Source organism: Corythoichthys intestinalis, chromosome 4 (assembly GCF_030265065.1).
Source record: "Corythoichthys intestinalis isolate RoL2023-P3 chromosome 4, ASM3026506v1, whole genome shotgun sequence".
Taxonomy (NCBI): Eukaryota; Metazoa; Chordata; class Actinopteri; order Syngnathiformes; family Syngnathidae; genus Corythoichthys; species Corythoichthys intestinalis.
The window spans coordinates 43,320,910-43,332,613 of NC_080398.1; the positions used below are offsets into that span (position 1 = coordinate 43,320,910).

The window sequence follows — 11,704 nt, forward strand, 5'->3', positions numbered from 1 at the left end:
AACAGAGGGGAGAAGCGGGCGGCAGTCGTTCGGTCCTGACATTCCTTCGCCTCTAGATGGCGGCAGAGGACCGCGGAGGAGGATTGAGGATGATGAGGGGGTCGAGATGAGGAGGGGTGGATTAGCATTATTGTGCTGACGTGAAGACATCATGAGATGGCATTCAAAAACAAAGCGGTCGACTCGAAGGTAAAATTAACACGCAACACTAAATGCTAATATTTCTATCTATTATATTTTATCATTAACTGAAAAGACTGGTAGTCATGTTTCAGTGCCATTGACGGGGCTAGACGTCCAATCCCATTGTGAATGAGCATCTCCCAGGCACAATGGATTGGACATTTAGCGCCGTCAGTGGAATCCGATGAGTTAATTGTGGTGAATGACGCTATATTGTAACGTGGATTCAGCGTCTAGTGCCGTCAATAACAGCCGATGAGTTAATTGTAGTGAGTGACATTTTATTGTAATGTAGATGCAATACAGGTGATAGGTTGCAGAAGCACACAACAGACTTGCACCTGCACTGCCGTCTAATAGGACTGACATTGACGTCTAATGATTTATTACTAATTAATCCCTCAAGATAAAATGTGTCTAATTCTGCTGCATATTTTAGTGTCAGTATTGCTTATACTCTTACCTTTATATGATGTATGTAGAGAAGAGGCTTAAATGCCCTGATTTGCACAGAATTAGCACTCTAAACAATTGGTAGGGACCATATAACAGCATAACCTGCATGAACACTTTTTGTTGGGGACGGGACATTAATAATGATCAATGAACCTAATTAATTGATCATTGCAAAATAAATCTGTATTATACTTACTTTCATAAAGAAACATTTTCAAAACTTCCAGAATAAATGTCTGGATTTTATTTGCAAATTTAAAGAGCAATATTTGAACACAAATTACAAAACATACACAATACAAACTATCCAGAAATAGAAAAAATAAACATTTGCCACTCAACATTATCTGTCTAAATAGAGAAATTAAATACAACTGAAAAAATGTCTTAGTCAGGAAATAACAAAAATGAAGCCTTCCTTTAGGTAAAACACTACTGTTTTTGTCCACAAGCACAGCCAAACTCATCAAAAAGATGAAAACTACAGTGGCTGCTGCTGGCTGAAAAAAACCCATCTAATATCCCTTCCCTGTGAAAGGGGTGGAGGAGGTTGTTGTCATGTTGTTGACATGTTATATTTCTGTTGGGACTGTGAGTGCATGTGTGTGTTGGGGGCGGCAAGTCATCAGCCAATCAAACGTACGTTTTCGGGAAAAAATGGACTGTCTCATTCAGCAAGTGAAAAGGGATAAATGTAAGTCTGAACATAATGAAAATAATTCCATTAATAATGGTTCCGTCACTTCTATCCTTACAACATACGGGAAGACAATCGAAATCACCTATATAGCAGAACTCATTATATAATGCAAATAAGGTTGCTTAAAAGTTGGTGGGGACAATTTGAGAATCCTAAAAAGTTGGTAGTGCTACAGTATTTCCCTACCGTCCCTATGCAAATCTACGCCCTTGACTCTAAACCAGGGATCACAAACTTGGGTCCCAGGGGCAATTGTGGCCTGCAAGACAGTATTTTGCAACCCCCTTCTTCATCTAAATTAAAGGAAAAGACCTAGTATAAAACGACCGTCATGTGAAAAATGGTTGCTTGAAGAAGCTAAATCACATGTAAATCACACATTTCTTAAAACTAGGAAATAATGTTTATGCCCAGATAGTGACACAATTTGGGAGCTTAGCCATTGTGTGACAAACAACACATAAGTCATGTCCAGAGATGGGTAGAGTAGCCAAAAATGTTACTCAAGTAAGAGTATCGTTACTTCTAAATAATATTACTCAAGTAAAAGTAGTCATCCAAAAATTTACTGAAGTGCAAGTAAAAAAAAGTATTTATTGAAAAGAATACTCAAGTAGTGAGTAACATTGTAAGTTACTGTTTAGAATGTCTGATTTTCTTAATGTTTTTTTTTCCTCCGCGCATTTTCATTTACAGTATATGCACTGTTATTATTATACTGTACTATAACCTATTACTATAAACTGCTACTTTTTTTCATTCATTTTGAATCATGGTCTTTATAGTCCAGTGCGGCTGATTTGTTGATTAATTTGGGATAATAGGTAACACTTTATTTGACAGCAGTGTCATAAGACTGCCATAAGAACGTCATAATTATGACATGACACCATCATGGGCATCAATGAATGCTTATGACAGATATCATTAAGTGTCATCCGGCAAATTATGTCACTAACTCCAATTATGTCCAGCTCCTGTCTTTTACATCCATAGAAAAGTAAGATAATTTGCCGGATGACACAAAATGACATCTGTCACAAGCATTCATTGATGCTCATGGCAGTGCCATTTCATAATTATGATGGTCTTATGAGAGTCTTATGGTGCTATTGTCAAATAAAGTGTTACCAAATACCTTAACCAGCAATTAATTAAACAATTGGAACAGTAACTGCAGAAATGATTAGCACAGAATATAAATTTGGATTTGTTTTTTACATCTGTAGCGCTGCAATGCATGCTAGGAGGCATGTTGGACGACAACAGGGTTGACCGAGAGCAGTGATGACCAGTGTTGTTAATTTTACTTTTAAAAAAAGTAATTAATTACAGTTACAAATTACTTCTCTCAAAAAGTAATTGCGTTAGTAACTCAGTTACCTGAATGTAAGAGTAATTAGTTACTTGGCAAAGTAACTAGTGATAATTTTTTCTAAAAAAAAAAACAAAAAAACACACAAAAAAAACAGGTCACGCAATGTGAAGTTTAAAGGGTTTTGTGGACAATTGGCCCTAGCCCAATTCTTTACCCTCCACTTAACTAGACACAAGGGTATTGCGATAACTAGATAGTAACCTTTGCTATGTGTGGAAGTCATTTAAAGTTGTGAATCAACTGTTAAAGTTGTTAAAATTGCTCCCGTTACTGCATTGGTTCCCTTCTGTCTACTTTCAACATGTGTAAGTTTTAAAACTGTTTAATCATTTAAAGATAGATTTAAGTCAAGATTTTGCCGATTTAGGAGCATTTTAGATTAAAAAAAAAAAAAAAATTAGGTACGCTAGGAAGGATCTCTACATCAGAGCCTTCCTGAGAGGTTTACTGCTTTAAGATGGCGACTGTTTATTAACGCATGCAGTCCTTAAAACATGTTGCCAATGCAGCCGTGTCTGTCATTTGCATCTAGTTCTATAATATGTGATATCTACCGTATCATGTGGGCGTAGTTTGTAGGCTATGGCTACAGTCAGGTATTATTGGAGCCACCTAGCATCACGTTTGCAACGGCGTCTTCCCCACTCCTGCTTTGCTCTCTCGTCTCCGTGAGTCTGTCTCTCTCAGACTTTTTTTATTCAACCAACTTAGTAACGCATAGTAACGCACGCAATTCCTGCCTCAGTAACGGTAACGGCGTTGCCAAGATGAGAAAAGTAATTAATTAGATTACTCATTACTGAAAAAAATAACACCGTTGGTAACGCCGTTATATTCTAACGCCGTTATTAACCACACTGGTGATGACCAAATGAAGCTTTGCAGCTAATTGGTTTAAAGTTTCATGGTGGTTCATTTGGTCTCATGACAGTCTTATGATGCTGCTGTCAAAGTGTTACTGGTTAATATCTTTTGGTGTAAATATCCCATAATACAGTGAGGACAGCTGTGGCTTATAGTCCAGGGCGGCTTATCTTTGAACAATGCCGTTTTCGTGTCAAATTCGGTGGGTGGAAGCTTAGTCAGGTGCGCCTTATAGTCGGAAAATTATAGTACATGACCATATTAGGCCAAAAAGATGAGACGAAAAAAATCATTGAATTCAGACCAGAACAACACTACGAAACATCACCCGTTCAAAGAGCATGAGTGCCCTCTAGTGGAGAAAAAACATTGTTACCTTTGATTGGTATAATAGAGTCATGTGGTTGTGATGTAACGTCTCATTGGTGAAACTGAGACAGCCGCTGTCAGCATCACTGGCAAAAATAAAGCCAACATGCAGTACTCTTACCCTCTTTCTGTATGTAAAGCAGCTCTTGTATAAATTGAGTTTGAGACCACTGCTCTTGACATATTTATAGATGCAGAGCTGAAGATGCTCACACATTAAAGCTCTACGTTTCCTTCTATGTTGATTTAGGAGCATTACTGTATATTAACCAAACACCATCTGTTTTTCCATCCAACAGACCGTAGTGTTCAACCTGCTGCTGTGCCTGCTCATCTTCTATGCTCTGTTTTACATGATTGCCAGTGTTTGTTTCGGTGCTTTCAGGTGAGAACTACTTGCGCGTGAACATAAAGACACCCTCGTGTTACATGGTTGTCTATCTCAGGAGTGCTCAACCTAGCATTGTACCACTCAAAAGTACTTATCTCTCCATATGCTACCATATAGAAATTAATAATGTACAAAATTATTTTCAGGTTCAGAATACATTTTTTGTTACATAACAGAAAAATGATAGAACGAATGAAAACTGTATGGGGTAAATGAGTGTTTTTTTTGTGTGTGTGCCGAATGATGATATACTGTATTCTTTTACGCTGTGCACTATTCGTAGTTGTGAATGCCATTTACTTTTTGGGGGTTTTTGTTCAAATTTTGAACTCTTAACATAGCTCAAACTCAACACAGGTTGGATAACTTCGATGGCCGAATACCTTTTGACTTCAAAACAAAGCTGGAGGACTCCACCTCGAAGTACCTAGGTGAGCACATTTAGCACATCATGATGACAAAGGAGTATGTCTGCTAATGTCATTCTTTCCTGTTTGTCAGTCAACCTGCTGTCCTTGGAGCTCACTTACTTCTGCTGTGGCTTGCTGTTTGCCGCCGTCGTGAAGAAAAGGGTGTGGGACTATGCCTTCACTGTCACACTTCTGCATATCATCATCACCAGCCTTGGTGAGTCCACACTGACAAAAATAACTGGTGGGTTTACTCGATAACATCATTGTATCAATTTGCACTTACTTTTATTATGTACATTTTACTGCTTGCAATATCAAGTTCAGTTCACAAGCAGTAAAATTTACTTACTGCATGCAATATTAAGTTCAGTTCACAAGTAGTAAAATTTACTTAATAGAAGTAAGTGTAAATTGTTACAATGATTTTATCAAGTAAATCCACCAGTTATTTTGCTTGCAATATTAAGTTCAGTTCACAAGCAGTAAAATTTACTTATTAGAAGTAAGTGCAAATTGTTACGATGATATTTTTTCAGTGCACTAGGGATGTCCCCGATCCAATCACATGATTGGAAATCAGGCCTGATGACATCATTTTCAAAGGATCGGAATAGGGTAAAAAAGGGTCTTTTAAATGTATTTATTTATCTTTATTTTTAAGTATTACCTCATTGGCTGTCATTGACGTCCAATACATTTTGAATGGGAAGTCTGATGAAATATTGCTGCCAACCCTCCAGACGGTTTGCGATATCGGCAGGTCCTTGAAATCACGGGATTCGGTCTCACAAAAATATGTGATCAGGACATCCCTAGAATCCACTCATACAGTATTAGTCATTAACCTAGTGTGAGGAAAGTTCTTTAGGTTTTACAACTGTGCTACATATTATATAATGTATATTTCACATTGCAGTGATGCTGGAGTTTCCCCTAACATGGCAGTGGTGGTTGGCTTTAGGTGAGATGAACTACCCAGCCGAAACACAATTTGCAAATGCATGTAAGAGATTTCTTTTTAAATATTTAATTGTTTGATAGGTTGCGGCTTGCTCCTGATGATCTGCAACGGTCAGCTGATTGCTTACTTCGCCTGCCAGGATGACCAAAGCTATGTTACGTTTGCCATTTAATACTTAAATGTCAGAATATGGCGGAAAACACAGACAAGACTGAAAAAGCAGTTTCTGCTCTTGCACTCCTCTTTAAAAGAAACTGCTGTATTTTAAGCTAAAACAACTGTTGTATTTGATAGAACAATATGTCTATATACTGCCATAGCAGATTCATGGCGCATTAAGCTCCCGAACTATTTTTAATTTGTCCGTTTTACCCTGGAAACCCCCGTTTACAGAGCTCGCGCAACAGCTTTTGTTTCAATAAAGCCATAAAACGAAGGTAATTAATTATATTTATTATTCAAAATGTCTGTCATTTTTAGGTTAGAATCACTAATTGATATCTAATATTTCGTTTTAAAAAGAAAACAACTTAAAAAAAATTATTCACTTGCATATTTTAAACTTTTAAACAAATGACGTCACAATGAAAAAAATGGTGTCTGTAAAAAAGTCACGGATATCTACCTCATAACTATCGCTTAGATGTATTTTTTTTTTTTTTTTGTTACTGTCGCATTTTTCCGATATGTTAGATGATAAATAATCGATCCAAACAAAGAAAATTGAAAAATAACGTTTTAAAGGGTAAATATATGAAAAAGAAAATCTCGACCACCCCTTGATGTCTGCGATTTCTGCATCGCGACCCTTCTTATATTACCATGTTTCACGCATAAAATCCCCCCAAAAATCCAGCCGTGGCCATTCACAGCTGTGTCTTGACACTCAGTGATACATGCTACATGGAGTTTTTGGATCGAAACAAGGGAAGTACGCGATGATATCTCGTTAAAGTCATGGCGTCTGTGATTCTGCTCTCGTGTGCTCTCACCTCCAGATAGCTGTTTAAATTTATTATTTTTTTTAAAAACCCACCTGTTCAAATTTTTTTTTCCCCCAGAAAATTGAGATTTTAAGCTTTCCAATGATGTATCACACATGCATATCGGAAAATTATTAAATTTGGCCAAATTGGGGGTCTCAGAGCGGAATTTCAAGTCACCTGAGCGTTTTCCGCCATATACGCTTTGTTGGATTAAGTTAGCAATACAGTGAGCTCCAATTGATTTTGTAATACTGTTTAAACATTTTGGATTACCATTAGAGTGAAAGATTCTCATACCCTATGATTATGGGGGATAGACATAAATTCTGCAATTTTACTAATATGGGTTCTTCAGACTGACGATGTCCAAATGCTGCCCTATCCTTTTAGGTCTGAAAAAAATAGTGCCATTATTCCTATTGCCGTATTTACAGGCTTGCCCAAACTAACTATCAAAGACATACATCGTCTTTGTAAAACCTCGGCTTGCACATTTAGCAGCAAATTACAGAAAGTTTTTAAAATGTAAGCACTTGTTACATACTTCAATATTCAAGTATACTGTAGTTAGTTTATTCCTTTGAATATTGTTCTAGCACTTGATATATGTTGTCAATATGCTCATAAATAATCTCACTTGATGATTGAATACACATAAGGTATTTTTTGTTACAGTACTATGAATATCTCCTTTTTTTAAATTGAACATAATCTCCAGTTGTGTTGTATGTGTATTAAAATTCTGTAATTATTATTTTTTCTTATCGCTGTAATCATGCACTGTGGATGCACGATCTCATCTTGTGTTACAGAGCGGAAACAGTCAATTACTGTTGAGTTTAACAGCTGGAAAATCCGTGGATGCTTTAAATCACATTGACGATGTGGACACTGGAACAATATTTATTCTTACGTTAGTGTTGCTTTTGGAAAAAAAAAAATCTTTATGAAGGCTCAAACTCAATTGGAAAGGCTTTGATCGTGTGAGGAAACAGAAACTGGTAAAGTGTGTGTAAATCTCCAGTGGTTTTCTGTGCGAAGAGCTCCATTCCCGCTATCCATGCTCCACCCCTTTACCAAGTACTTTTTGTTTGCATAGTGAATTTGCTTGCTACCTTACTGTTACCATGACTGGCGCAAGCAACAAAGCATGTTCTTTTTTACAGGGCAGAAGATAGATACCACAAGCAGATGTTTCTGTATTACATTTTTAATGAGCATTGTACAGTATGTGTTTCTATTCCTTGGAAAGCTGTGGATGTAACATCAAAATATGAATGTTGCTGTATATTGTAATGCCTAATATTATCTAAGACATAAATGTGCCAAAATTGCTGCAAATCTTCTGGCCATTCTTCTATTGCACACATTCAGGGATGCTGGAAGTCTCTCACAGCAGGGGGTGGTAATGATCTTATTTTGTTTTTCCCCATCCAACAACAGTCGTTTCGGTCCAAATTTGTTATGCTCGCGCCTTTTCTGCATACAAACAGTGCACAATGGCAGTACACACGCATGCTGGATAGTGGACATCCTACTACTACTAGGCTACTATAAAGACAGCATTCTATTTCACCTACTGTGTGTGTTGGAGGCCCAATAAGCCTCAGCTGAACTCAGACTTTTCAGAACAGTCAAATAAATTGCACAGGAATAGCCGAAAGCGCTCCTCACGGCAACAGCTCAACAGCAACAACAACCAATAATATGGCTACAATGCAAGCTATGAAGTTCCCCACGGTCTAAATCTGCAGCTAATTTTTCTTCGCTGGGCACTGTTATAAACTATCATAATCATATAAACTATCATAATCATGTTTATATTCAACCTCCAAATGAATTTTAGAAAATTTTACCGTTTTTGCAAAGAAAAAATCGCTAATTCGTTTTTGCGCTATGTTAACACCTCCTCTGTAAACAGTTGACTTTTTCTGTTCCAATAGTGCCTTATATAACGTGACCTGGTAGCAGGCAAGCTGTTGAGCATGTTATTTAAAAAAAAAAAAAAAAAAAAACAGTTTTTCAACATGTATATTTAATCCCCAACATTAAATACGCAATTGTTTCAATGTCTTCTTTATTGATTTAAAAAAAAAAAAAAAAAGACTTTTTTTCTCCCCAACACCAGGGGGTGCTGCAGCACCCTCGGCCCCCCACTTCCCACGCCACTTGATATATTTATTTAGATTCAGAAGTATTTGGACAATGACAATGAGTTTTTGTTGTTGTCGTCAGTCGCGGTTTTAGGGGTGGGGCCACAGGGGCACAGGCCCCACCTCTAATTTCAATGGCCCCTGAAATGCCCCTGTTCCCATTTTAGCACAAAGCATGGCAATCCGTAAAACCTTCTTCTCTGAAGTGAGAGAGAATATTGTTTCTAGAGTAGGCCTGTAGGCCCAATGTTTTGATTTTTTTTTTACACGAAAAATGCGCTCCAGCCTCTCACCCCCACTCCTGCTAAGCAGTGCGGCCAAATTGTTTTACTTGTACCCCATTCCCACTGAAACTAGTGGGTCAACGCGCATTTTTCCAAGCCGATGCATCCCACTAGCAATTGGCATTTGGCACCTTTCCTATTGACGAAAAAAGCCGTGTCTTTTTTTTTTTCACCCGTCTAACCCCCACCCCTTCTCAGCTGTGCGTAAGGTGCGTGACGTCACCACGCTAAGATGCGCTTCGACAAGTGCGACCGAATTCATTCAGTTCAAGGAAGTTAACAATGCAAAGCAACATGGAAGCCTCCTTTCCGTTTGTGTTCTCCGTTTTCATGCTTTTTACTGCCCGCAAAATGGTCAAAATGCAGCAAAGGATCAACACTGTGCTTGTGCTGAGGCAACGTAGGGGACGTAAATTTTGGTTTGAAATTGAAAGGAGTCGTGTACGTCACAGAAGGAGGAGAAGAGCCTTTGTTTCATCTGTTATGGCTATTGCTAACGCTGCTACACCGACTGTTCGCCGTATGTGGATCCGGGCTAGAGCACATGGTTTTTGTTTTTTGTTATGACGCATCACGTACTAGCCTACGTCACCACGTAGATTAGGGTGTTGACTGTTGACCCGGGGTTTTGCTTTCACACTGCATGGCGATCAGAGCCGAGGTGATTTTAAGGCGGGTCGCTTGGCGGGTTGATTGACACGGGTCGAGGCGGGTCGCTGCACCTTTCCCACTGCCACCAAAAGCCAATTGTTAGCGGGTTGACATGGGTTTTTGGGCCAGTGGGAAAGGGGTATTGGTCACCAGTGGAATTGGCGTTTCTTAAAGTTAACAATGATTGACCAGTTTGTTGCTTTGATCTGACAAGAGAAGACTCGGTAACTCTACGATCAAAAACACAAATGTGTTAATCATCGTTAAGCTTGTTACACACTAGCAGCAGCCCACTCTGAGTGAGTGGATTTGAGTGGACTCACTCAATGAAGCATTTAATAAAGACAAGCATTTTTCTACATTATTCTTGCTTTAAAATAATTACATTATGAAGGCGGAGTGCGTGGGTTTTCTCCGGGGTCCTGCCACATCCCAAAAATTGATTGAACTGCCGATTGAACACTCCAAATTGTGCGTAGGTGTGCGTGTGTGCGTTAATAGTTGTGTGTCTATATGTGCCCTGCAACTGGCTCGCAACCTGTTCAGGGTGTATCCCGCCTTCTGCCTGGAGATAGCTGTGATAGGCTCCAGCACCCCGTGACCCTCGTGAGGATAAGTGGTTCAGAAGATGAATGAATTATATGAATGTTTTGGAGCATGATTAAAAGTATGGCCATAGACTTCATAATGATATTGACGGGACACATTCCCCAGACACTGCACCACGCCTTCAAGTAGGGGGCCGTCCCACATTCCGCTTAGGTCGGTCGAAGCCAGTTGCAGTTAGTCTCAAACACATGCAGCGATCCAATGCCGGATTTAGGTTGAAAAAGTAAAAAAGTTGTACCGCATACAAACAGGAAGGATTGTCTCGGGAGAGATCTGTTCGAGGATTTAAGGTAATTATTATATTTTTCGTACCATGCGTGCATTTTGAAATGTTTTGAAAAAAATCAATAGAAAAAATTAACCGCTCCGGCATTCGTGTCATAATTTGCAATATTTACGTAAAATAAATACTAACTACCCGTTTTTTTTGTTTGTTTGTTTTTTTTTGCTTTTAACCAAGAATCTAGACTGTTTTACGTTCATATCTATAAAGAATTCAAAGCATTTTTTCACTAGAATTTTCAACATTAAAAGCTCTTTGTGGTGGTAAGGTGGCTCAATGACTAGCAGCACATTAGACATATTTACATAAAACAAATGCTAACTGCCCATTTCTTTGCTCTTTTAACAAAGAATCCAGACTGTTTTACGTCCAATTCTATAAATAATTCAGGGGTTCACGCATTTATTCACAAGAATTTTCAATGTAAAAAGCTCTTTGTTGTGATAAGGCGGCGCCACGATGGCTTAAGGACTAGCAGCACATTCAACATATTTAGGTAAAATAAATGCTGACTGCCCGTTTTTTTGCTTTTAACCAAGAATCGAGTTTGTTTTAGGTCCATATCTATAAAGAATTCAGGGATTTAAGCATTTATTCACAAGCATTTTCAACGTAAAAAGCTCTTTGTCCGTGTTCTCACTCGGTCAGCTTTGACGGAGATAGGTCCCCTATTAATCGGCCCCGCGTCCTGTCAATATAACTTGCAGTCTTTGGTATGGCGTTAAACGTGATGCAATGAAAAATGTCTGTGCGCCTACATTTTGTGTGGGTGCATCTTAAGAAAAAAGGTAGGCGCACCAGTGCAACCAATGCAAAAAGTAAGTGAGGAGCCTTGGCATTATAGATACTGTATCGCCATGTTAATTTTTCCTAATATCATTTAGGCCTATTCCAAACAGAGCTATTCAAGTTATCTGGTGAAAATTCTTCTAGTTTTAATATTGCAATATAATATCATATATATAATATAGTATATTGTATCGCAAACCCCCCAAAAATCATAATGACGGTTTTTTCAAATAT

General features: G+C 38.3%; 1 protein-coding gene across 1 annotated transcript; it reads left to right on the forward strand.

Annotated features, from left to right (window-relative positions):
* Nucleotides 1–81: 81 nt before the first annotated feature.
* LOC130915261 (transmembrane protein 244-like) lies at nt 82–6,511 on the forward strand. The gene is made up of 6 exons (XM_057835176.1): nt 82–189; nt 4,250–4,335; nt 4,699–4,772; nt 4,843–4,968; nt 5,671–5,715; nt 5,796–6,511. Exons 1-6 carry the CDS (start codon nt 157–159, stop codon nt 5,885–5,887), a joined length of 456 nt encoding a protein of 151 aa, XP_057691159.1. The 5' UTR covers nt 82–156; the 3' UTR covers nt 5,888–6,511.
* Nucleotides 6,512–11,704: the final 5,193 nt, after the last annotated feature.

What these genes read in the sequence shown, in the direction of transcription:
- LOC130915261 (XM_057835176.1), top strand. Translation starts at nt 157, where the DNA reads ATGGCATTCAAAAACAAAGCGGTCGACTCGAAG. An exon ending in GTTTGTTTCGGTGCTTTCAG is followed by an intron (nt 4,336 to 4,698) that starts GTGAGAACTACT and finishes AACTCAACACAG; the next exon opens with GTTGGATAACTTCGATGGCC. An exon ending in TATCATCATCACCAGCCTTG is followed by an intron (nt 4,969 to 5,670) that starts GTGAGTCCACAC and finishes TTCACATTGCAG; the next exon opens with TGATGCTGGAGTTTCCCCTA.